This window comes from Pezoporus wallicus, unplaced genomic scaffold, assembly GCF_028554395.1.
Source record: "Pezoporus wallicus isolate ANWC-B61680 ecotype Strahan unplaced genomic scaffold, APGP_CSIRO_Pwel_v1 scaffold_6446, whole genome shotgun sequence".
NCBI lineage: Eukaryota > Metazoa > Chordata > Aves > Psittaciformes > Psittacidae > Pezoporus > Pezoporus wallicus.
The window spans coordinates 10,380,630-10,405,665 of NW_026636264.1; the positions used below are offsets into that span (position 1 = coordinate 10,380,630).

General features: G+C 41.6%; 1 protein-coding gene across 1 annotated transcript in view; it reads left to right on the plus strand.

Moving 5' to 3' along the window:
• Window positions 1–10,210: 10,210 nt before the first annotated feature.
• SLC36A4 (solute carrier family 36 member 4) overlaps window positions 10,211–25,036 on the plus strand; it is a gene marked incomplete at its 3' end in the record, with an annotated part of 33,355 nt that continues 18,529 nt past the window's right edge. Inside the window, exons 1-6 of the mRNA XM_057399860.1 lie at window positions 10,211–10,323; window positions 18,322–18,445; window positions 19,201–19,291; window positions 20,384–20,472; window positions 21,699–21,794; window positions 22,546–22,630. Coding sequence (XP_057255843.1) covers window positions 10,296–10,323; window positions 18,322–18,445; window positions 19,201–19,291; window positions 20,384–20,472; window positions 21,699–21,794; window positions 22,546–22,630 — 513 coding nt within the window. The remainder of the gene's footprint in view (window positions 10,324–18,321; window positions 18,446–19,200; window positions 19,292–20,383; window positions 20,473–21,698; window positions 21,795–22,545; window positions 22,631–25,036) is intronic.

The following is a 25,036-nucleotide window of genomic DNA, read 5'->3' on the forward strand; positions in this document are numbered from 1 at the left end:
GTGATGCCCAGGAAGGGTGAAGCAGCCACTCTGCTGCTAACACAGGAGCATTAATCTACATTGAAAAGCCTTCAGTGTCCTCAGTACAGAGTCTTAAAATCCTCATGGAGGACTAAATAGTATTTAAAGCCCATGTACTCTTTGTCTACGCATGAAGCTAGCCTTTCTGCTCTCCCTCCAGGTTCCTGAGCCAGCTTCAATATACAGTGAAGAGAGGATCTGGCCAGGATCATTTCTTATCCTTGCAATATTTGGTCTCCTTCTCTGATTCTGCCTCTCCTTTTCTACATTAATAGCCTTTCATCAGCACAATCTTACTTCTGGCTAAATGTGACAAACTCCTGCATAACTAGAAAACACATATATAAATGGACCTGCCTCATTTGCTTCTCTCCCCTCCATTCCCCAAGAAACTACAGCCTTTTTTCATGGATCCTCAGGAGGCTTCCCAGGCCTGGATTATCTCTTAAGAACAAAAGTGTTGTGCTGAGCAGGGGAACAGTTTACTCATTCATTTGTGAAATGCTGTTGAACTGCTACTAATTACACTTCTGTAGTGTACATAGGGGCAGTTGACCCACACTGGATGAACTGAGCAGAAATCACATCCATACTACCTATAAAAGCTCCCACTGATGGGCTACCAGAACCAGCAGTTGGTGTATGTCAACCAATATTTTTATTTTCATTCCATCTTAGTTTGTCTGAACAGGACAAAGTAAAAGTAACTATGTCCTATTTTCACTAGTGGTTATCACTGTGCAGCAGTGACTGAAAAAAGCTATGACTGAAAAAAGACATTACAAACACTTTGACTAGGAGTGTCAGGGAGAACAGATCTCAGGAGATTCTGACCTCCACTGTGTCCACTGGCTACACAAGAGATGGCTAATCTGTAACTCCTGGTATGATTCCCAACATTTCTTTACCAGGGATGAATGAAGCATGTTACACAGCAAGCACCTTCTTCCTCTCTCCACCTTGCCCATACTTTGCTCTTGTTCCAGCTACAGACAGAGGAGATTCTGCAACTTCTTGGCTCCTTCAGGAATCATCTGCTTACTGACCTGCTCTTCAATGAATCTGTACCAGTGAACAAAATCTAGATTAGTAATCAAAACAGGGCAAGGTCTTTCCTGAGCATGAGGTACGTAAAACTAATGGACCTAATAGAACACAGCCCATATAGCTAAAGCCCATCGCCCTCCAAAATGGGTTAGCTACATCCAATTTCCTTGTTGGGAATGATCTGCATGCAAGCTCTGTCTGGAAAAGTGAAAGATCAGCTCACAACCAAGCTGGGTTTTTCATTAGAATTTAATATAGATAATCATGGAACAGTGGTTGTACCCACCATCTAGTAAGCTTACTGGTACAGGCAGTCCAAACGGCTCCATAATGGGGCATGCAGCCCACCCACAAACCAGGACAGGCACACATGCACCAGGCTGTCACCTCTAAAATAATGAAGTCATGATTGCCGCTTTGTAATCAATAGCAGTCCTCACCAAAACATTCCCATTTAGAACACAAAATGGTGATGTAAATAGGTGGTTTTCCAAAAATACATATTTTCTTTTCTAGATTGTATGGAATCCTTTAATGCAAATCAACAAATACAGAGACCTCACTGGAAGCACCAATGGCTTCCACCAAGAAGCAGACCTTTTGACTCAGTCCCTCTTTGTAGTGTCACCTTTGCATAACTGTTACATGCTTTGTTGCTGCTGACATCAAGCTTACCTCAGAACCTAAGTTGAGAAAGTAAGAGGAAGAAATAAGGAAAGGGTTACTAAAAACAGGATTAAGATAACAGTGTAGTTTATTTTAATGTTAAATACAGCACTGTAGCTGTAAATGGGTACCAGTACTGCACCAATCAGCTTTCCATTCTATTGTCAGAAGTCCAGAGCTGAAGTATAATATTCAGCATTAAATGCACACAAATTATTATTATTTACTTCTGTCTAAATATACAGCACTTGCAAAAGGTGGATATAGTCATTATTTTGAAAATTCCTTTGTGAAGTAAAGAAGAGAATGAACTTCTCCATAGAAAAGGAGGTGTTCACTGTATTGATAAACATGATCCCAGGAAAGTACTCCAGAAAAAGACAACGGTAGTCAGTGCATCCTTTTGTTCCACTAAACCCTCTGTTTCTGGGGTTTGGGATACAGAGTTTTATGCAACTGACAATTCAAAAGCAAACACTGCAGTCCACAAAGAATGAGATTTTTAAGGAGAAAAATGTTTTTTTTTTTGTCAGGATGTAGTATGATTTGTTTGTAATTACAGTGCAGCAGTACTGCTCTGTGAATGGAAGACACCACTTCATTGTGCTTACACAGAAAACAAAATGACGGCTGCTCATTTGTGGCACTGACATTTCACAAATCAAATGGGCTGGCTATGAAATTACATGGGGGAAGCTTCTGGCCTCTTCTTATAGAAACCACCCCTGCAGTCTCTCCCACTACCAAAAACTTGCCATATAAAGCCAACACATCCACTTCCATTCATCCTATTCTGATACCATTTCTTACATACCTGGGATGCCGTACTGGTTGGGGCTGGGATAGAGTTGATTTCTCACCCATGCTGGGGCAGTCTGCCCTGCAGGCTGCACCCTGTGCGAAGGGCCCATACTGGAGCAGTTAACAGAGGAGGTAGAAGGTGTCAGGAGTGAAGTTGAGCCCAGGAAGAAGGGAGGGGTGGGAGGAAGGTGTTTTTAAGATTTGTTCTTATTTCTCATTATCCTGCTTTGTTTAATTGGCAATAAATTAAATTTGTTTCCCCAAGCTGAGTCTGTTTTGCCTGTGATGGTAACTGGTGAGTGATCTCCCTCTGCCCATGAGCTTTTCAACAGCTTCTAAATGCTTCCTGAGTATCAGTGGCTGACCAGAGATTCTAAGATGAACATGGCACACTCCTTAGTTTTCACAAAGCATTAGATAAATCTAAGAGCAGATGAAAGAGAGCTGCATTCCCATGTTCACTGAGGAAATCAGTACCAGTGCAGGTACTTGTAATACAGAGTAATAAACGGATCCTGGGGAAAACCTCCAGGTGTACTTACTCCGATGTTCAGCTGTCTGATGATCACAGATTTCCTAATATCCAGTACCTTCTGGCTCTTTCCAGGAGGTGCTATTTTTCTGTTGTTTGATTTGATCTGTTTTTTCCTCAGAATCAATGATCTATGCAACTATTGCTTAATTCCCATAATTAACATTTCCTGCAGCTTAAAAAGAAATATTCTCAGTATCATCTTTTAATCCCTAACTAGCCATGGTTTTACAGTGCCCTACAACTGCTTTTCCTTCAGGAAGCTCAATAAGGCAGATAATCCTCCCTCCCTTTGCACTCCTCTTTGAACGCTACTTCACAGGAATACCAGGGCTCTGAAAGCCTTGCAGCTGGTGGAGGGAGAATCCCCCAGGACGCATGAAAGGAGTCCCTGCAGCGCATGCTGCGATATGGATCAGCACTTGCTCTGAGCTGTAGTTCTCTGGAGGTTTTTCACAAATTAGAGCAGACTCTGGCACTAATGCTTTGTGCCGTAAGCTGTGCTAGTTCCCAAGCTGATGTGAATCACAGGGGTGGGAGGGTGGCTCACAGCATCAGGGCTCTGCTGGTGGCCATGTCTTTTTGTGATGTTACGGCCATGAGCATCAAAAGAGACCTGGACTGATGTATTATATTTAGCTGTGGAAACGATGAATGGTGGAATTCCCTTTTAAAATGGGAGGGATTTTTCTCACACTCCTGCCAATTCTTTTCCCTTCTTCTGCCACCTATTTTCAGTCTTTGTGTGTACACTAAATGCCCTGGAAGCATTGTACAAGTACATGCAGGCTGTTTGAAGGTGCAGAGCCCGCTGGAATAGTACTGGGGGACTGCAGAACCAGGGTTTGTGCGTTCTTGTCCACAGTGCTTTTTGGGAGCTGACTTGAAGAGGACTGTCCCCTGACAGTGCCAGGACATAGTCTTGGAGAAAGCCAGTCAGAGGTCTAGAACAGGGCCACAAAGTAAGAACTCCCTGATCTTAAGGTCCTTTCCAACCCTAACCGTTCTACGATTCTATTACTGAATACCCTAGTACAAGACAAAACTGACCATAGGCTGGAGACAGTTATCAAGACCTGTAGTGTATCTATCTGGTCATATGCAGACCTTTAGACACCTAGCTAATTTCACAAGCATAAAGGTAGGTCATGCAGATGCTTAGAGTAAATGGAGTGTTGTATTTCTAGGACAGCCTCAGAATTCCAGCACTGTTTTTCAGACTGTAGTACTGTGAAGTTAGCAGGATTATATGGAAAAGCGTTGCAAATCTGAAACCCTGTCCAAAATTATCATAATGATCTTTAGTACAACTTGTTAAGTCTGTCATGCACTGCATCTGTTTCTATTTAAATATTTCAGATAAATGGTATAAGACATTTGTGATATATTCCCAAGTTATTTACTGAAGTGATGCTGTACTTCAACTTTGAACTGTACTGAAAGGAAGTTGACACTGGCAGCCCACCAAATTAAACAACAAAACTGAACCTTGCTATTGGCAACACTTGACTGGTTTGTCCCAGTATATACGGATCAATATGCAAATGTAGATCCTTTATTTTCATTAAGTGACAGAAAAAATATTGTACTTTAGCCACGGGATAATGATTCATGCTGGCAAAAATCCTGGCGGCTTTCTCCATGTTTCTGATATTTGAATATTTCTATTTGAAGTATGAAACACCAGCAGCACTTTTGACAGCTGCAGCATCTTCTGCAATCATATTTATTCTTCATCAAAGTCAACACATACCAGGCTTTTAACATTTTGTTACTCAACAGCTGTGTTTTACAGATTCCAGTGGGGACCAGCTAATATTTCTGGGTTCATTACCTCTGTAGCAATCAAAGTTGTGAACAGCAGGTTTGGAGTTTGAAGCATAGCTGTTGAACTCAGTGGTTGTTTTATGATCTGTGTTCTTAATCGCTGACAGTGACAACACGACTGTCAACTCCACACACCTCATAAACACCCCCAGGCACAAGCATATGCTGGAAAGCAGCTTAGCAAAAAGGGACATGGGGGTCATGGTGGGCACCAAGTAGAACATGAGCCAGCAGTGGGCCCTTGCCACAAAGGAGTCCAATGGAATCCTGGGCTGCATTAAGCAAAGTATTGGCACCACGTCAAAGGAGGTGATCAGCACTTGTGTGGCCATGCCTGGAGTACTGTGTTAAGTTCCAGGCTCCCCAGTACAAAAGAGGCATGGACATACTGGAGAGAGTCCAATGAAGAGCCACAAAGATGATGAAGGGGCTAGAGCATCTTCCCTTTCAGAAAAGGCTGAAAGAACTGTGACTGTTCAGCCTGGGGAAGAGAAGGCTCAGGGGGATCTCATCAATGTCTATAAATACCAGAAAGGAGGATGCATAGAAGACAGAATATTTGTACCAAGAAAAAGCAAGAATGGGAATCCTTGGAAACGGCCCATTATAGACCAGAACACTGAACATAAGGACTTTGCGTGAAACAACTTGGAAAGAGGTAAGGAGAGACATATGTGTTTTCATGTCAGTGATGAAATGACAGGAGCTATTGCTTTTCGATACTCAGATGAGCAAAATGCTGTCCAGGATCTAATGGAATGTGGATGCCATATTCATACTCAAGGTGATTTCTAAATGTGCTCTTAAATATAACCAGTGATATAAACCTTGGAGGAATGCCAATCATCTGCCAATCAGACAGGATTACAGTCTACAGACAGACAGATGGCAACATAATTGAGTTCTACCAATGGCTTATTAAAACATCACACAAAGTAATCACCTGGCAAGTGAGTACCTGAGTAAAAGTTAAATACAAACTGTTATAAAAAGCAGAAGTAAAAAGCAGTCAGATGTAGGGAGAAGGGTTTTTAGTGTCCTGTATTTCTGCATTTCTGGTGTCCTCATATGAACATAGGAGATCTAGAAAACACAGAGGAAGGGATGGGAATAATAAAAAGTATGGAATGGCTTCTCTGTGAGGGGAGATTAAATAGACTAGGACTCTTCAAGCTGGAAAAGAGATAGAAGAGAATGAGTGATCTGTAAAACCAGGAATGACTTGGAGAACTTAAGTGCAACAATTATTGTTAGATTACAAAACTAGGGGTTAAATATCAAGTAGTAGGCTCAAAGGCACACTTTTTTGCACAATGCATAATTGAAGTTCAGGACTCACTGCCATGGAATAGTCTGAAAGCCAAACAGAAAGGATTGCAAAGAAAAAGATTCCATAGAGAAATGAAAGAAAAGTCCCTCAAGACTTGAGCTAAAGAACTAAAGATAGCTAAAGATGTCAGAATGAAAGCTAGCTGACATCTGTGTAGCAAAACACTATTTCTGCATATTTTCCTGTATTTTTCTTCCCTAAACAAGTGTGGAAAATTAGCCATGGATTAAACTGAGGTTTAGCCAGACCAAGCAGAGCAGCTGTTCTATTAAGAAGCTAATAATCAATTCTCTACTTGATTTAAGTAGAGAAAAAAAAAAAAATCCTGAAAACAGCCCCTACAGATTTCAGGCTTAGCTGTTAATAAAAAAACAACAATAAAAATGGATGAAGTGGGTATTGTATTGCATCTGGCCTTGTTCTGAACCAACACAAGTTGAATCCATGATTTCTAAGAGGGAATTTGTATATGCTGTTCAGAAGATGAAGCCTTGGGTAAACAAGCATTTGGTGACTACAAAATTCACATCATGAAGTAGTTTTGCATTGATGGATGGATGACTAGGACTTAACCAGATGTTTCCATTAAAGTAAATTCTTCTGTTCTTACCAAAGAGGAACAAAATGCATATTACAAAATCACAAATATCCATCACATTATGGCAGCTCCTATGTTTTTTGGATATTCATTGGTCACCACTGGTTATTAGATACTTGATATAATATTTTGGAGCCTATCAGAAAACCTCTCTAAACACATAATAAACGTCCTCCTCAATGAAGAAGCTTTGATGCCAACAGCAGCACATGGTAGAAACAAATCATTTTCCATTGGGCAGGATGTGAAATACAGATGTATTATATCCTTAATGTCTTTTCAGCACCTTTACGGGATTTACTGTGAGCCAAGTCCTGAGATGCAATGACAAGGGAGAAGAAATGAATACTCTTAACCGAGTAAACATTCTGAATAGACATTAATGATCTGATACTACTTTCTCAGCAAACTTTGGCATTGTTAGAAACAATGGAGAATAAAGTATATCCAAGATTATCAAGAAAAGACATATACACTGTGTAAAGGCTTGATACAAGCATTGTAACTAGTGACTCAGTTCCTTAAATCAGTAACCTGCAGTCACAGATTGATGACTGAGAACGCTTTTCCAAGACAAATTTGAGGAAGCCAAGCAGTAGCTCAATCACATGTCTCATTCTTTTTAATTAAAGTTTGGAGGACTGTGGTATCTGGAAATATATATTGCCAATTGAAAATGAGTATTTTCCCCATTGGAACTTATTAATTGTAGATAAATGAAGGAATGATGCACGTCTGAAGTTGACTGAAGCTTCTGAGAGGCTCAGAAGATTTCCACATTTCTTCTGTGTAGAGAAAAGACAAGTAATTTTATCATACATTTTCATTGCAAAAAAAACAAAAGATGTTCTGTTAAAGGAAACCAACAGCTGGAAACTTTATAGCCATAGATGTAGGCAGAACCTTGACAAGTTTTGATAAAAATCCCTAATATATGATTCTCATGAAAGGTAAGTTAAAGGGTGGGTATCAGGTTAGTGGAAGATGAGTCTCCAAGTGTTCAAAATTCACAAGAGACTATGCTTGCTGGAAGAAGGTTCTACCAGAGAGTGATCCATTTGGGTTAGACAGTGTAACTTCAGTTGAAAATCCTTCGGAGCATTATGTCTTTCTTCAATATAGGACAACTAGGACAACACTCCATCCCTTCTCCTCATGCCCCTGCAACCAGCTCTATATTATGGTCTTCAAATAATTAAAATTAAAGTTCATGGAGTTATTAAAGCTTTTACTGCACAAGTCTAAATCTTAATTTCAGAGGAAAGGTTTAGAGAGTAAGGATTCTGAATATCACTTCAGAGTAACCTTGAGCTCTGATTACAGCTTTGATTACAGAGTATGGCTGAAATCTGTTTTAGCACCTTGTACAATTGACTTCTAAAGATATAAAACAAAAAAAAAATCAAAGGAATTACAGGAAATACTGCTTTATTTTAATATGAATAGAAGCATTTACTTATAAAGAGAGGATTTCTAAACTGCCGTTTTGCACTGTTTCACACTGTCTGCATTTCCCCAACATTTATTTTGCTTACTGGTGAAGCTGTTAATAAATATCCTTATCTGCAAGAGTGCACAGAGAAGATGCAGTGGTCCTGTAGAATCTACAAGAAGTGGAACATCAGTTTCAGGAAGTGAGTAATTTGCTATCAAATGATTAGTTACAGGTAACATTTGATAACTCTTAAGAACTCTTCTTGTTCTGAAGGTTGATCCATCATTAACTATGATTCTCACAAATGTCCTTTTGAATCATCTCTTGTTTCACACAGGTATAATAATTTGAGCTTGTCTTGCAGGAGGCCAAACTGCAAATCTCTTGAGAAGCTGAGCTGTCAAGCACTGCTGAACTCTTAACTCCCACCTTGTTTTCAGCCTTCAGTTATTAATCATGGCTGTATGCTTGCAGTGCCCTCTCCAAAGCCAGGCTCCCCAGCCTTACAGAGGGCAACAGATGTTGGCAAAGCTTTATGGGGCCATCCGACCTGGAACCACAGCAGACACAAGCAGCAACACTAATTCCCATAATGCAGCCTGTGCTGATCCAAAAGCAGCTGCTCCTGAATGGCTCTGAAGGTTAAAAAAATACAGATACAAGTTAATTTTCTAGTGCTGGAAGGCAAACACAAATTACCCATAATTTGTGCTTCATAACCAAATGAGCTGTTGCACATGGCAAGGCACCAGCTGCATGTGTTACCTCAGGCCTGCTGCTCTCTCCCAGGGGTGATCATGACCCACGGATGGGAAGCTATCCACAGGGACTTGGACAGGCTCAAGAGGTGGGCCCATGTGAACCCGATGAGGTTCAATGGGGCCAAGTGCAGGGTCCTGCAGCTAGGTCGGGGCAACCCTTGTTATCAGTACAGGTTGTGGGATGAGGAGATTGAGAGTAGCCCTGAGGAGAAGGGTTTGAGGGTACTGGTGGATGAAAGATTGGACATGAGCCGGCTGCAGTGTGTGCTCACAGCCCAGAAAGACAACTGCATCCTGGGCTGCATCAAAAGGAGCGTGACCAGCAGGTCGAAGGAGGTGATCCTGCCCCTCTGCTCTGCTCTCCTGAGACCTCACCTGGAGTATTGTGTGCAGTTCTGGTGTCCTCAACATAAAAAGGACATGGAACTGTTGGAACAAGTCCAGAGGAGGGCCATGAGGATGATCAGAGGGATGGAGCATCTCTCCCGTGAGGAAAGGTGAGAACGTTGTGGTTGTTCAGCCTAGAGAAGACTGCAGGGAGACCTTCTTGTGGCCTTTCAGTTCTTAAAAGGGGCCTATAAGAAAGATAGGGAGACTTTTTAGCAAAGCCTGCTGTGATAGGACAAGAGGTGATGGTTTTAAACTAAAAGAGGGGAGATGCATGCTGGATACGAGGGAAAAAAGTAAAATGAGTGGTAAAACAGTGACTTGATTGTGGTTTGGAGTGGTTGCCCCCAGAGGTGGTGGATGCCCCATCCCTGGAGACATTCAAGGCCAGGCTGGCTGTGGTTCTGGGAAACCTGACTTAGCTGAAGATGTCCTTCCTCATTGCACTAGATGAGCTTGGAAGGTCCCTTCCAACCCAAACTGTTCTCTGATTCTCTGAGGGCGGCTGGAGCTCTGCAGGAACCATGCACTGCCACAGCAGCACGGCCGGGCCAGGAGGCACAGGGAGGCTCTGTGAGAGTGAGGCCTGGAGGTGTGAGAGGGACAACCTCCAGCAGTGGAAGCCATTGGAAGGTGGATGCGGAGCCCCGCACCAGCAGGGATAGCCTGTGCCGTGCACAGGATCAACCCTGGGAATGCCGAGGGCGAGAGACACACACACACACACACACAGTCCGGGAGGACCAACACCAGCCACACCGGGCTTGTCTTTCCCGCTGCTATCTATGGTTCGCTCCCCCGGGTCCCAGCCCATCGCGCAGGACGCATGCGCAGAGCCCCGCCGGCCGGCTCCACCTTGGCGGAAGGGCGAGCTGAGAGGCGGCGGGGCGATGGACGGCGCCGGCCGGGAGGAGCTGGGTGAGGCGTGCGGGGCGGCGGGAGCGGCCGAGGGGCTGCGGGATGGTGGAGCGTCGCGGGGCGGAGAGGAGAGGGTGTGAGCGTGAGGAGCGGCCGGCTAACTTTATCCCCCTCCCCTCGAGGCGGAATGGTTCTGCCTACGGGGGATGCGCTGCAGTGGTTCAGCGCATCGAGGCGGGCGGGATGAACCATCCCACCTAGGGGAGGGGTGGGCGCTGTCCGGCCGCTTACCCGCGTCAGGCGTCGGCGGCTGCCGGGGCTTCCCCAGCGCGAAGCAGCGCAGCGGGAACGGGGAGGCGGGAGGCGAGGACTGGGCGCCTGGAGCCGGGCCAGCGGCATCTGCGGCCGGCGGGGCTGAAGGGAGCGGAGCACGGCACACAGCCGGCGGGGCCTCGTCTCTCTCCGCGGGCCCCTCAGAAGGGGATCCCAGCTAGAGCTCGCCGCAGCAGGGCTCAGGGCGGGCCGCGGTCCCGTTTAGCCGGAGCCCGTCGCTCGGGGCGGCTGCTGAAGGCGTTAGTGGCGCCTGGCTGGACCCTCATTTCGTTGGGAAGTCCTGTATAGAAATTAGCGGAAACGCTTTCTATGTGCATTGTTAGGTGATGCGGTTACCGTCGGTGAAGGGTTGTGGTTTATTTGGGCTCTTTTGGGGCTATGTGTGTTGATATTTTAGCTGTATTTATTGCAGGTTAGCCTTCGGAGCTTTAAATCTTGAGTGCAGAAGGCACATATTATGTTCGCCCCCTAATTTGTGTATCCGTAGATGACAAGAGAGAATTGGTAACGTACTCATAAAGCATAGGTAATGGTAGGCTGGTCAGACTAAAACTCTCAAAGAGATGTTCCACTGTAATCCAAAGTATTCATGCTGTCCAGTGGTAACGCTGGGAAGCAGATGTGCTTCCGACTGTATTGTCCCAGGGGCTGATTCATCTTACAGTGAGATGTTGCCACCTTCTGACATAGGTGGCAGATAGAAATCTTAGACTTTGTAGGCTAAGTTTCACGTATCTGTCAGTTTCTCTGTCAGAACCCTTAGAATCAGAGTATTTCATGACATCAATGGTTTCTAAGTGAAGGTCAACACCTGGTAAAAAGCTTCTGAAATCTTACATGTTTTGGTCCTGTTGAATACTCAATAAAACTTGAGTCTTACCAATGTGTCATTTGGAAGTGTATTAATCATGTAGAAATGTGTAGCTTTTTCCAGACAGGACAGTGGGTTATTTAAGACTGACATCTTCCCAAATAAATGATCCACTGTGGGTTGGTGTAAAAGAGCTCCACTGAGAGTGTGTAATAAACTATGGAGAGCTGTGTATGCTTTGGTTAATAACTCAAGTGTCTTGTTTCATTAGGCTTCTGGATTTGACGGGCAGGATGTAAAAGCAAACAGTTCTTCCTGCTTACGGAGTGACATTATTGACTTTCAATATTTGTTTGGAAACAGCTGTTCTCAGGATTAATAAATTTCACCATAAAGCATGATGAATTTACTCTATTAGGTTACAGCTTGTAATGGAGAGAAATAAATGACACACAATATATGTTTTCCAAAGAAAAAATGAAGAGTGATTCAGATAACTGCATGAAGCATAAGTAAAGTTCTTGGAAAAATAAACAATAAAAGCTAATGCTAGCTTCTGCTAGCCTGAAAATGTAATTATCATATTTTATAGGAATTTTTAAACCAGAGGAGTTTTCCTTCTTAATTCTGGACAGTGCATTTTAGTTTGAGAGGGTTTCTCTGTTTATTCTTGTCTCTCTTGTATTCTGTAGGAATTGTGGAAAATAAAAAGGGAGCTGGATTGTGTGTGGTTGAGTGGGGTTCTCTGTTAGCTCCCTCTTGAACTAGAGAAGTTGACAGAAGTGTATTGATCTGGACCAGCATGGCCCTAGCACTGCCATTCCCAGTCACTTCTTGTGGATCTCTTAAGTTCTTCCATGGTTGTGGAAGCACGTGAGTAACGTAGCAGATGCTGCCAGATCCACGTGTGCTTCATGGACAACACTGTACTTTGCAGTTTGATGCCTTCTGGAGAAATGTTGGAGGCTATTTATAGGATGAAGAGTGCAGGAACAGAGATTTCTTTGTGGTTGAGGGAGTAACTGAGCATTACGGGGCAAGCTGTTTACTAACCAGTTGCAGATTCAGAAAATAATTAGTGACAAGGTTTTCTTTGTAACTGTGTTTTTCTTGAGAGCCCTGGTTCAGAATGCTGGATTGAAAAGCCTCTCCACAGTGTTAAGATGATAAATTGAATGCGGTTGATGGGGACACGAGGCTTCTCCTGTTACTACAGTTGTGGTTGCCATCTCATATCAGTGTGTTTTCTGTGTTACACTGTAGTGGTATGTCCTTGACTGTGTGTCCTATTCAGCGTCTTGGTCATTAAACTTGTCCTATAAGAGCAGTTACAGGCTTGGTTAGGTGGCGGATTCACTGGATATGCCCTCTGGATCGTGGATGTGGATTGCAGTTTGTAGCCTGTGAGAAAATACCAGCATAAGCCCACATTTTAGGCTAGTGTAAAGATTCTGGGGTTCTGATTTTCTCTTTTAACCAGCAGTCAAAACAGCTGCTTATTGAATTGAATCTTCATCCCTATTACAGAGGCACTGGGTCACCCTCTACTTAATAAACACATTTCACAGGACTGTGAGTTGTGCGCTGTGTTTCTGGCCCTGTTAGCATGGTTTTGTGTAGAAGCTGACTAACCAGTTTGCATAATGCTTTTTGCCACGCATTTAATGTATATGTGAAGTGGTACTTCAAGACCTGTGTGATTCTTCTACCCATAAATGAGGAAAACAGTTGATGTAAACAACGATAAGCTACATCCTGTACCCCAAATCTTCTTATGCTTATATGTCAAATCCAGTTCTTTCTGTTTGACAACACTGACTTCAAAACCCTCAAGGAAAAAAAAAGAAGCCCAACAGATCATATTGCCAAGGTGGATTAGAAAAGGGGTTTTAGATAGAATTTGTCTGGGAGGGTGACCTTCTCCAAAGGAACAATGGAAGATTGCATTTTGGCTTTGTTTTTAATATTTCCTTAGCCTTTAACTTGCTATGTGGCCCTGGCAAACTGCTTCATCCTCTTGTCATTGTTTCTGCCATAAAATGAAAATGATGGAGATAAGTTTTGTTTCATGTAGACCTAAAAGGTTCAGTTAATTTTGAAAGTGTTAATTGCTTGAACAGTATAGAAAACTTAAGTTCTGAGTTAAACTTCAGTTTCTTGCAGAGCTTTTGAACCAAAGGATTGCTTGAGTGTGTTATAAAAGGTTTAGGACTAAGTACATTTAGTAATGGTTCGAAGGCTTCTTTGGCAGTATGTGCGTGAATGTTGGCAAGATGCTGGCAAACTCTAGGAGATAGAGAAATACACTTGAAGATACTAAACTGGAAATACTGGTCATAAGAATTTAAGCACTACAGTAATCATCATCTCAGTATGTAAGTAGTAGTTGAGTAGTGATTGAAATTCGTCAGAGGTCTTGGGGGATATGGTGTTGACATTTATGCCTGGTTACAGTATGGTGTGTAGCTGTAGTGAAGCAGCGATTTGCCTCTCCAGTGGGTTAAGGGATCAGGTTAATGTTGCAGAGGTAATTCTGGAAGAAGTTGAAATGCACTTTGTGTTGCCTTCCTTGTAGTACTTGCAGAGCTCTTTGGCCTCCTTCTTACATGGGCATTCACAGAAGAAAGCAGAAACAATGAGGGCTATTTAAATAACTGTTAAAATAGCTGGAAGCCAGCATTTGATCTGAAAAGAGTTTTGTGGCGGCACAAGGAGAAAGAAATTCATATTAGTGGAAGGAAAGGCAGGGCTGAAGATTGGCTGGTACTTTGGCTAAGTGCAAACAAAAGGGTGTGCAGAAGTGAATTCCTCCATTCTTAGTTGTGCTGAATAAAGTTGATGCAAAATTTTTAGTGAGTCATGTGACTGAAGACTGGATCGGGTCATTAATAGTCTGTGGTGTCTGGATGCAGTGTGGACCGCTTGGTGGACGTGGGCCTAAGGTAGGCTGAGGTGTACTCTGCGCCCTGTGTTCCGTGAAGCAGCAGGCAGCCTCTGACTCAGGCATCGTATGTGTATCCTGTTTTTGTAGCTGCACATTTGAACTGCACATACCGGACCTCTCTAGGAAGGAATCAAAGTGAATGTATGTATCCTGTGCCCATTTTCAGGCAGTGACCATGGACTTCCCAGAAAAGTTAATTTCAGGTTAGGTCCCAGCATGCAGGGCATTTGCTCATCTACATGAGTATGCATCTGCCTTATGGGGCAGAAAAATCTCAAGCCGCCTTACTTAATGCACTCTAGGCTCCGAGTTTGGATCCGTGAAATGTGGATGTTTCACAAATCTGGATGTCACTGTGAATATGGACTGTGCCATAAGGACGTATGTAGCCTTGGTATTCCAACAGTGATCTATTCTCAAGTGCTTAGAAAGTTGCATGATCCAAACCTTATATTATGTCCCAATACCGTTACTGTTAAGGGATTCACATGTTTTAGGCCAAAGCTATGCACCATTCATGGGATAAAAGGATATTAATGGGGAAAAGAGGCAACTCAAAAACATTTTTGTGGCTAGAATAGAGACCAAATAGCAGTATTTGAGGGGAACCTGTAGTAAGTGCTTTGAATCCTGTTTTTAAGAAAAGAGTTTCTTTGTTTCCGGACATATGCTCAGACAAACGTTTCCATAATAACTGTGTGGAAATAAATGCCTCTTGTCTGGTAAAAAGGCCACTTGTAGATCATTAAGTAAGCCTTTGACTGTGCTCCAGTTGTTGGTGCTGTTGTGACCAGCTACCACCTCAGAGAAAAGCTGGTGTCAGTGGTCTTGGAGCTTTGGAAGGTCTGGCTGTATTTCTGAGAAGTGTCAGATGAACTTAACTCCTTTTTTCTTTTAAGGATACCAATTTGATAAGCATTTTAGAAGTTTTAGAAGTACAGCAGTATGGTAAACTAATAGCAATAAAATCAGTTACGTACTGCAAATACTGTGCAATGAAGGTTGGCAGAGATTGTATCTATAAAAAGAAATGTACGTATGTACGTAAATGTTTGTTTCAATTGAATGCATCTTTAAAACGTTCTGTAGTGGAACATGTGAGGTAAATTACCTTCTTTCTGTGTGGTCAAACAGACCCATTTTCATTGTTTAAGTAAGGTGAATTTTCCCCTTCTCTCAGGAACAGCTGGTGCTATGTTCTTCACATAAGGAAATTCTTTGTAAAATCAGTGTTTTGACACTTAGCAGCTTGACACTTCAGTGTTGTCTGGCTGCTTTTGCTTAGCTGCATTTGACAGAAGCACTTTTAAAGAAATGCCCAAGATCCTGCCACTCTGATAACTTTTATTGACATTCAGGTCTTTATTCAAATCTACCAGTAGACCAATGATACTAGAAAGGTTACTGTGATACGTACTGAAAGCAGAATGTAGGTAACTGATAAACAGCAGAAAGTGGTTCAGTTCTTGCATGTAATGACTACAGAATAACAGGTACTCCTTTCAAATAGGAGGATCCATGCTACCAGGACTCAAGTTTTGTATGAAATGTGTTGCCTTGTACTTTGAGCCACTTTGTAAATAAACTTTAACATGATTTTCAAAATAAATCTTTTTTTATGATGCATTGCTTTTCTGCCATAATCAGAGATAGCTTTCATCCGGGTGTATGAAATTTGGCTGTTGCGTAAGTGACACTAGTAAAATAGCAGAATGGTGTGGGAAAACAGATACTAAAAGATACGTAACTTACACCTCCCCAGGACCAGAAATAAACATTCAAGCCACCATAGTATAGGTATTTAGACACCATTTTTTCCCTTGAAAGGATTGTCAGGTGCTTTACCCCAGTGACTCAAGTTAAAAAGCAGGGGCGGTTAAATTCACTGTCTTCTTTCTTTTGGGTTGAGGTGGTTCCATAGTAAGGAAAACTTTGCAGTGAAAAGGACAACTGTGCTTTTGTAAAAGTGGAATAAGAAAATATACCAAGAGCACCTGCTTGCAGTTGTTCTTCTCAGTTGTGAGGCTGTGTGCTGTAGCTCAGAGAACTCCATCCCAATTTTTGGCAGTTTTATGGGTCTTCTTGAATCTTGTCAACAAATCTTGAGGTGGCAGGCTGCCTGGAGAAAGGTTCAAGTACAGCACAGCATATACCAAAAGACATAAGGAGAAGTTACAAAGAAGATTTTATAGGCACATTAAAAAATGAGTAGTTATGGGGCGGAGAGGAAATGTCATGTCATGGAGGCAAACGCACAAAAGTGAAACAATCAAGCCCAAAGTATTTATGTGTTCTTTGATATGGAGATAATTTAGTGGATCCAGCAGAGGAGGAAAAGATGAAAAAGCAGAACACATAAAAGTCTTGCATGCTTGGTGGTCAGTTGCATGGGAAGTCATTTAAGTGAAAGCTCAAGAAACGGCACGAGGACAAAATGTGCCATTGCAAAACTGCAAGGCAAGTGAAGGTTCGTGTATGCGACTTATGCATAGCAATAGCTTTTGCTCATGGAGGGGAGCTTTTCCTTCCTGTGTTCTGTCAGTGTGTGATTGGAAATGCAGTCTCCTTGTGGAAACTTTAAAAAAGGACTATTATGATACCGCTGTTAGCATAGGAAATGGTGTAGCATTGCACCATAGTGATCTTCCTGTGCTCAGCTTTCATGAGAACACACCTGGAGTATTGCATCCAGCTCTGAAAGCACAAGAAAGATGTGGACCCATTGGAGCAAGTCCAGAGGAGGCCACAAAAGTGCTCTGAGGGCTGGAGCAGCTCTGCTATGGAGACAGGCCGAGAGACTTGGGCTTGTTCAGCCTGGAGAAGAGAAGGCTCCAGGGAGATATTATTGCAGCCTTCCAGTGCCTAAAAGAGGGCTTGTAAGAAAGCTGGAGAGAGACTTTTTAGCAGGGCCTGTGGTGCCTGTGGAAGGGGAAGGGGTTTTAAACTGAAATAGAGTAGATTTAGACTGGACATGAGGAAATCTTTCAATCTGAGGGTGCTGAGGCACTGGCACAGGTTGCTCAGAGAAGCTGTGGCTGCCCCATCCCTGGCAGTGTTGTGCAAGGCCAGGTTGGACACAGGGGCTGGGAGCAACCTGGTACAGAGGAAGGTATCCCTGCCTGTGGCAGGGTGTTGGAACTTTGTGAGCTTTAATGTCCCTTCCAACCCAAACCAGTCTGTGATTCTATGTTTGATGAATGATACTGTGGTAGGCAAGTGTAAGAAGTAATCTTTTTGCTCTTGGCAGGATTCATTTTGCTTAACTGTAGTAATTTAAAAATAAGTGATTATAATTTAATCAACATTAAACTGGTGTAAGCTGTTAGTTTTGCCTCAAAGGCAGTTTTGTTCACTGCTGGCTGCTTGCTGTTGCTTGGCGCTGTTTTTGGCTGGATGGTGGAATTGCATTTATTGACTGTGGTGGCAGTTTTTGCTACTTGAAAAGGTTAATGTAATTTCAGGTTTCAAAGCATGCACCATAATTGCTTCATCTTGGTTCTCTTGCCAGTAACTGGAGAGCTCCTCCATGGTACCTGTTTTACCTACCCATTTTAGGATGGGGTGACTGTTGAGAGTACCCTTGCTCACCACTGATAAGAGTAAACTAAATGCTTAGTTTTGCAGGAGCTAATGGAGGGTAAGATCTCATCCTTTGGTAGCAATGGATGACTTTTCTGGTTTGGTTTTCTTATACTAGCTTGCAAAGTGATCAAAAGCATTGATATTATGATAAAGTTGTTTTTCATAATGAAAAAAACAGTGTTTGGCCATAATAATAATGTGATGGTGTGCTGCTTTAAAGAGACAGGATTCCCTGTGCGAACTTGGGCTGTGCATATCTATCTGCCTAAATCAGCTTTATAGTTAGGAGCACATGCAAACCTCATGGCATGGGAACTTTGAGTCCTCTTTTACTTCTAAACTGTAAGCTTGTTTCTAGTGCTAATGTACCGTTAACTCTGTTGTACAGACATGGAAGTAATGAAGCCTTTAATTGATGAACAAAACTCAGATGGCCTCTCAGATGAAGAGCATGAAAGTGCTATCCTGCCAGTTGAGAAGCATTACCAGCTTGGTGATGGAGGAGGCATTACGTATGTATCAGCTTGTTAAAATCTGTTCCTTCAATTTGTTTCTCATGAGTAGTTTACTAAACTCTTAAGGGGCTTTCTTGCACCTGTGGTACAATTTTGTAGTAATACATTGGGACTTTGCACAGTTCTGCTAAAAAGCAGCCTCTTTTGAGTAGGTTCTGTGCTTTTCGTAAGCTAACAATGGACTGGCCATAAAATATTCCAGGGTGCTGATTTGTGAAGCGATTGTGTCACTCAGAACCCAAGCACTGTTTAAAAAGGGTTTTGACTGATTTTATGTTTTTGTAAAGAAACTTAAGATGACTTTGGAAATAATCAGTTTCTTAAAGCTTCATTAGAAGAATGTGTGAAGCTTTTATTTTCTTTTGGTAGAGCTTTGGCTGTCAGACTTGTGATTTGCAGGTCAGAATGTTGCTGATACTAAACCAGTAGTGATGAAACTTGTTAATTTTTACTCTGAGGCTAAAGGACAGTAAAGTTGCACAGAAAAATAACATTTCACAAGCTGGAGGGAAGAACTGAAGATCAGACTTGTATGTTCTATTTGGGGGAGCTCACATGTTAAGAGGAATGAGAACATTATTTTAGTATTCCGTGCATCATTTAAAGTAGCTGGACTACCTTAAAGCAGTTGAAGCTCAGAATTTATCCATTTATTAATAAGTGACAGAGGGTGTGGTTTTGTTTTTTCTGTTTCCCCCTCTCTCTCCCAGTCTCAGTGTACTTCTAACATGACTTCGTATTTTTACCCTCAGGTTTACACAAACACTGACACACCTCCTCAAGGGAAACATTGGAACTGGGCTTCTTGGTCTTCCACTTGCTATAAAAAATGCTGGCATTGTGGTAAGGATTCAATTATTAGAAAAGTTATCTGGGAAGATATGAAGATGTGTGTCTAAGCCTGAAAAACTGATATCTCAATACTTTTTGTATTGAGATGTTATCACTGTCAGCTTCAAGAGGATTGTGTTCTATTTTTGTCTCTTTAGACTGAATTTTATACTGAAGATTGAGGATTTGATTCTTAAACTTACAACTTCACCCTGAAACTGTGTTGTATTTTTGCTTAGCTGAAGTGTTTTTCTGGTGAAAGCAAAACTTTGTTAGGAGGAAGACTTTGATGCACTCAAACTCACAGGGATTTTTATTCTGGCATTGTCTTGCCTTTGTACAGGCTTCTCTACATCTGATCTCTTTGTACAGATTGCATTTAACAAGATTGTTAACTCAATCTTGTGTTTCTGCAGAAGCAGGGTATACCACAGCTTGTTTATACTGGGTAGCAAACCTGGGCATTTCCTAAGCCAGGCTAAATTTAATCAAGTGACATTTTCACGTGACTGCATAATCCTGTAATTCTTTTTTACTGGGTGTTCAGTTTAAGAATGAAAGTTACATGTGAGAAGCAAGTATCTTCTGTGAAAGCCTTTGGTCAAACTGCTGCTCAAACAAATTGTTCAGTTTTCAAATTATCTCTAACTTAGATCTGTAATAATAGAAATTATCAAGGGTTTGGTTGGTTTTTATGCTATACATCAAGTCTACTAATGCAAGGGAAAGTGTTACGCCACTTTGAAGTAGTTCAAACCACTGTTTTGGATTGTGCAGTATATGCAGTCTTTTCTCTTAACAGATTTTTTTGGCTCATATCTCAGTAAAGCTTTTAGAGGATGAAGCTATTCACACCCATTCTGTGTTTGTGCTTTATTGCCCCTTAGTAGCCTTCTCTCAAGTAACGAGCTAGAAGTAAGGAATGCCGTAAAAGATCAGCAGTGAATCCTCATCTGAGGGGAGGGAATCTAGTTGCATAAAATTTTTAATTCTTAATTTATTTGCTACCATGTAAATGTTTTTGCATGTAAAGATTTTCTCCCAGCATATTTTAATGAAAAATCCTCTTTATTTCCTGTCTTCTCCCTTTTTTTTCCATACCAGATTGGACCAATCAGCCTTGTGTTCATAGGAGTTATATCTGTTCATTGTATGCACATCTTGGTACGTTGCAGCCACTGTCTATGTCAGAGGTAAATGTGGAACTGCTCATTCTGTTGCTGAATTTGAGTATTATGTTTTTTCTGTCTTCTTTTCTGTTTCCGATTGTTGGCCTACAGAACGTCCTGATGCTGTAGCAGTTTCTTCTCTTCAGTTCAGAATCTTGAACTTGCAAGAAGTAACACTCAGTTTTGGATTGTACAGCTATAAATGATAGCTATAGTTTAATATATTGAAAAAATATTTGTTCTCTGCTCGTACACAAAATGAAGTTGGTTTCCTGTCTTTGCTGGCACATAATCGGGTTTTTCTCATTACAGTTTTAATTGCTTGGTTTCAGTCTATTAGTCCTACTTTATCTACATAGCTTTCTTCATAGCTTCTGGATCTTCATAGCTTTGAAAAGTGTCCAGTTTATAAATAGCCAGTTTATAAGTACTTCATAGGGATAAAAGATAGACTAAGAACTATTGTTAACAGTTAATCTTTCAAGAGTATTTGTGAGCTCTGTGTCTTTGGACTGCGATAATTTGATCGTTTAAAATTCTAGTGCTGAAGGAATGTGTTAAAATGATGCAGGTAAACACTAGATGCGCTTCCAAGTGACATTTACAATACTGCGGGGGGAGAAAGCAGCTTATAAAGTTTGACTGATTCTTTTGATTAATAGTAACTTATTAAATGTTTTTATCTGTCGGATGTTAAACAGAAGCAGAGTCTTGTTTTTAAAAAGTGCAATGAAGGTTTTGAACTGAGCAGAATCACAAAACTGTCCCTGTCCCTGTAGTGAAAAAACTACCATATCAGTTTAAGATGATATTGTGCTGTGGATCCTGTCATTCCTGAGTTCTTTACTTTTTCCTCTGTAGTTTTAATGGCCTTCGAAGATGTATGTAAAACAGATCGCTGAAACAACTGCAATGCCTCCTTGTCCAGGAAAATCTGTTGAATCCTTCTGAAGCTCTTTGTGACTTTTAGATTTGAGATGAATTTCTTAAACTGATATAAGAATCTGATTTTGGATTAATGTATCAAGAAACTGTTGCATTAGGGGGAAGCAACGTTGTGGTTCACATGCTTGTGGAGTGCTGATTAGTCCTTCCTGGGGGAAATAAGCCCAAACCATATCTCTAAAGTTCAGCAGCCACAGAATGGTGCCACGGGTGATTCTGTGAGGCCACCAGCATTTTCAAGGTAGGGATCGAAGCCCTTGTAGTTTCTCGTAACTCAGTTTTTTCTTCAATCTCTTTGATTTCAGGATGAAAAAGTCCTCACTGGGATATAGTGACACAGTTAGTTACGCCATGGAAGTGGGGCCTCTGACTCCTCTTCAGAAACGAGCTTCCTGGGGGCGGTAAGTTTGCATTAGAATTTAATTTAATAAATTCTTTATGAAACATTTAGTGGCTATACTTGGAATAGTCAGGAGATCTCCTTTTTACTAAGATGTTGCCTGCTTTGACAGCGTGTTCTGTATGCTTGAAATACTTTGACACAGAGTTATTTGTTACTTCCTGCAGCCAGCTAGTAGAGGAAAGGTGAGAGTATTGGGGAGTGTCTCTCTCTGTTAAGCATTTCAATTCTCAGGTCCTTAAGAGCTTCGAAGAAAAGAATTTGGTAATATAGGAAGAGATGTGGTATAACCAGAAGTGCATTCTGTATTGTGTAATGTAATAAGGTAATTTAAGTTGTCATTCTCTTTTATCGTAAACACCTTTCTCTGCATCAGAGTTCACTCTGCTTCAAGCAGGTTGACACTGCAAATGTTAATTACTTCAGTATATTTATTCTGGAAGGAAGCAAAACAATTATTTGATTTATGTTTAAATGTAACATACAAATAATGGAGAAATATGCACTATGTTTTGCAATAATGACATGCAGCTATTTTAAAGTGGCAGCGACAATAAAAGTTTCTTTCCCTTGCATTAGTAGTCTTGATGTGCAGTGTAAAAGGAACCTGCATTGCAGTGCTCATGAGATTAATGTGGCATTTGAATCTAGTGTATTGACTAGTGTAAAAGGAGCAGTAATTGCCTGTTAGGTAGAAATGGGCTTATTGTTTGGATCCTAAGTATAATGCATGTTTATTTTTTCTTCCTCAGGTATATTGTCGACTTTTTCCTAGTGATAACACAGCTGGGATTTTGTAGCGTCTATGTTGTGTTCTTGGCAGAAAATGTGAAACAAGTGAGTAACGTTACCCTGCCTCTGATTTTTTTCTTTTTTTTTTTTTGCTTTTTTGTTTTTGTTTGTTTGTTTGTTTCGGCCAGGCCTTCTGCTGACTTAGTTTTTTTTCCCCGTGACCTTATGTCACTGGAATCTTTCTTTGGTTCTTGTTTAGACCATTCGATTTTCTAGAATGGTCTCATCTGGCACAGAGTCCATTGGATGTAAACCAGTCCTGATTTTTGTTCTTAAAAATGCCTGACACTGAAATTTCTGCATCCTCCTCAGCAGTCAGTCCCAATGCTTTCCTATCTGTTAGACAGCTGATTCTTTGTAGAAGCTTAAAATTTCTTACTGGCATTTTAAATCCTTTATTTTATATTCTAGCTATAAGTAATTTATTCTTCTCTGTTTGTGGGGCAGTTACTACATAGGGGATAGTATGTTTTTTCCCTCACCTTGTAGGTGAGTATTTATATCGTGTATAAAAAGTATTCCAATTTCTACAGATGAAGATGAGGTTAATTTGTGTATTTGGATACTCTGTAATTTGTATCTTGGTAGAGGGCAAAAATCAACCAGAAATGTAAAACCTGAAGTCCTACTGTCACAATCTATCTCAATACCTAAAAATCCTATTTTATGTCTGACATCCTTTTGTTGGCCTCCTGAAGTGGAGATTTATGTGTCATCCTTTCTCATGTAAGTTTGAGCCTTTCCTATCAAATAAGTATCTGATCAGCCAGTTTTTATGTATGTGTTTTGACCTTAAGCAACAGATGAGACTGAACGCTTACTGACTCTGGTTTTTGTAGATTTTGGGAGAAAACAACCCATGAAACCTTTTCAGGAACTTGTTGCTGCTTTCTTGAAGAAGAATTAAAAGATCTTACAGGGAAGCAACCACTACAAGAGCAGTTGCTGCAGAGACCCATGGCATGTAACCTGTGAATGAACTAAAGCCATCAGCAATTCAGAAGTTCCCCTTCCAATATTCCAAGTGTATTTGATTTAGGTTGCCCTGTGCTCTCTCTTCTGGGAGGGACAAGTCTGTGGAGTCTTCCTGGCATCTCTGTTGCAGAAGTCTGTCCCGTAGAGGGCACCAGAGAAAAGAAGTTGGTATTGCTTAAAATCTCTGTTTGGGGTAGTGGAGGAGGAGAACGAAGGTGGACAGAGGGAACTGCGGGGGAAGGGTGGCGCCTGTAGAGAGCTGAGATAAAGGAACAACATAATAGAAAGTTACTGATACAGCTTCTTGACCAATAGCTCTGTGTTGCGGTTTAAGCCCAACTGGCAACTCAGAGCCATGCAGTTGCTTGCTCACTCCCCCCTCCTTCCTCCCCCAGCTCCTGGAGGGATAGGGTGGAGAACCAAAAGAATGCAACTCCCACGGGTTGAGGTAAGAACAGTCCAGTAACTAAGGTATAACACAAATCACTGCTGCTACCACCAATAATAATACTGATAAGGGAAATAACAAGGGAAGAGAATACAACCTCTCACCACCTGCCGACTGATATCCAGTCCGACTGAGCAGTGATCTAGCCCTTCCGAGTAACTGCCCCCAGTTTATATACCAGGCATGACGTGCTGTGGTATGGAATGCCTCTTTGGCTAGTTTGGGTCAGGTGTCCCGTTTCTGCTTCCTCCCAGCTTCCCCTCCTCTCTGGCAGAGCATGAGGCTCAGAAAGTCCTTGGTCAGACTAAACATTACTTAGCAACAACTAAAAACATTGGTGTTATCAGTGCGTTCCCAGGCTGAAAGTCAAAACCAAGAAGGAGAAAAAGGACTGCTACTGCTGAACCCAGGACGCTCTGCATTATGCTCTGTACTTTTCCGATCATGCTTGCATGTCAGTGTGTGCAAATTAAGTCCACTGGAACTCATGGGAATTTCCACCAAGATCTTTTCTTTGATAGTCTTAGTTAAACCTAGTGCCAGCCCAAATTTGGTAATCTCTGCCTTCACTTCATTTGCTGTTTCGGAGAATGAAAACGTGACAAAGCATTTTAAAATGGTTCTGGCACATGAATGGAATATTCATCAGCCCAGATTACTCTGAGGTGAATATTTAGTTAGACACAGTGGGGTACGTGAGTCTAAATACTTATTTCATCATTTGAATTCTATGAAATGTTTGATGTATCCTTCTCACTTAAGGATATACAGTATAGCTTCTGGTGCTGAATCTTTTCTCATTAGTGTCTTGGGGATTATAACAACATTGACTGCATTACACCAGTGTTTTCCAGATGCTTTGTGCTACAAGACCCTATTTCCAGTTATATCAAGTTTCAAATGAAGCTTTTCCTAAGGAATATTTTCCAAAGAAACTTAGGTTGGTAGAGTTCTGGTTAACTCTGCAATAAGAGGCTTATAGGTGAAGGTGTCTGCAACTGGAGAGGAAGGGTGAAACTGGAAAAAAG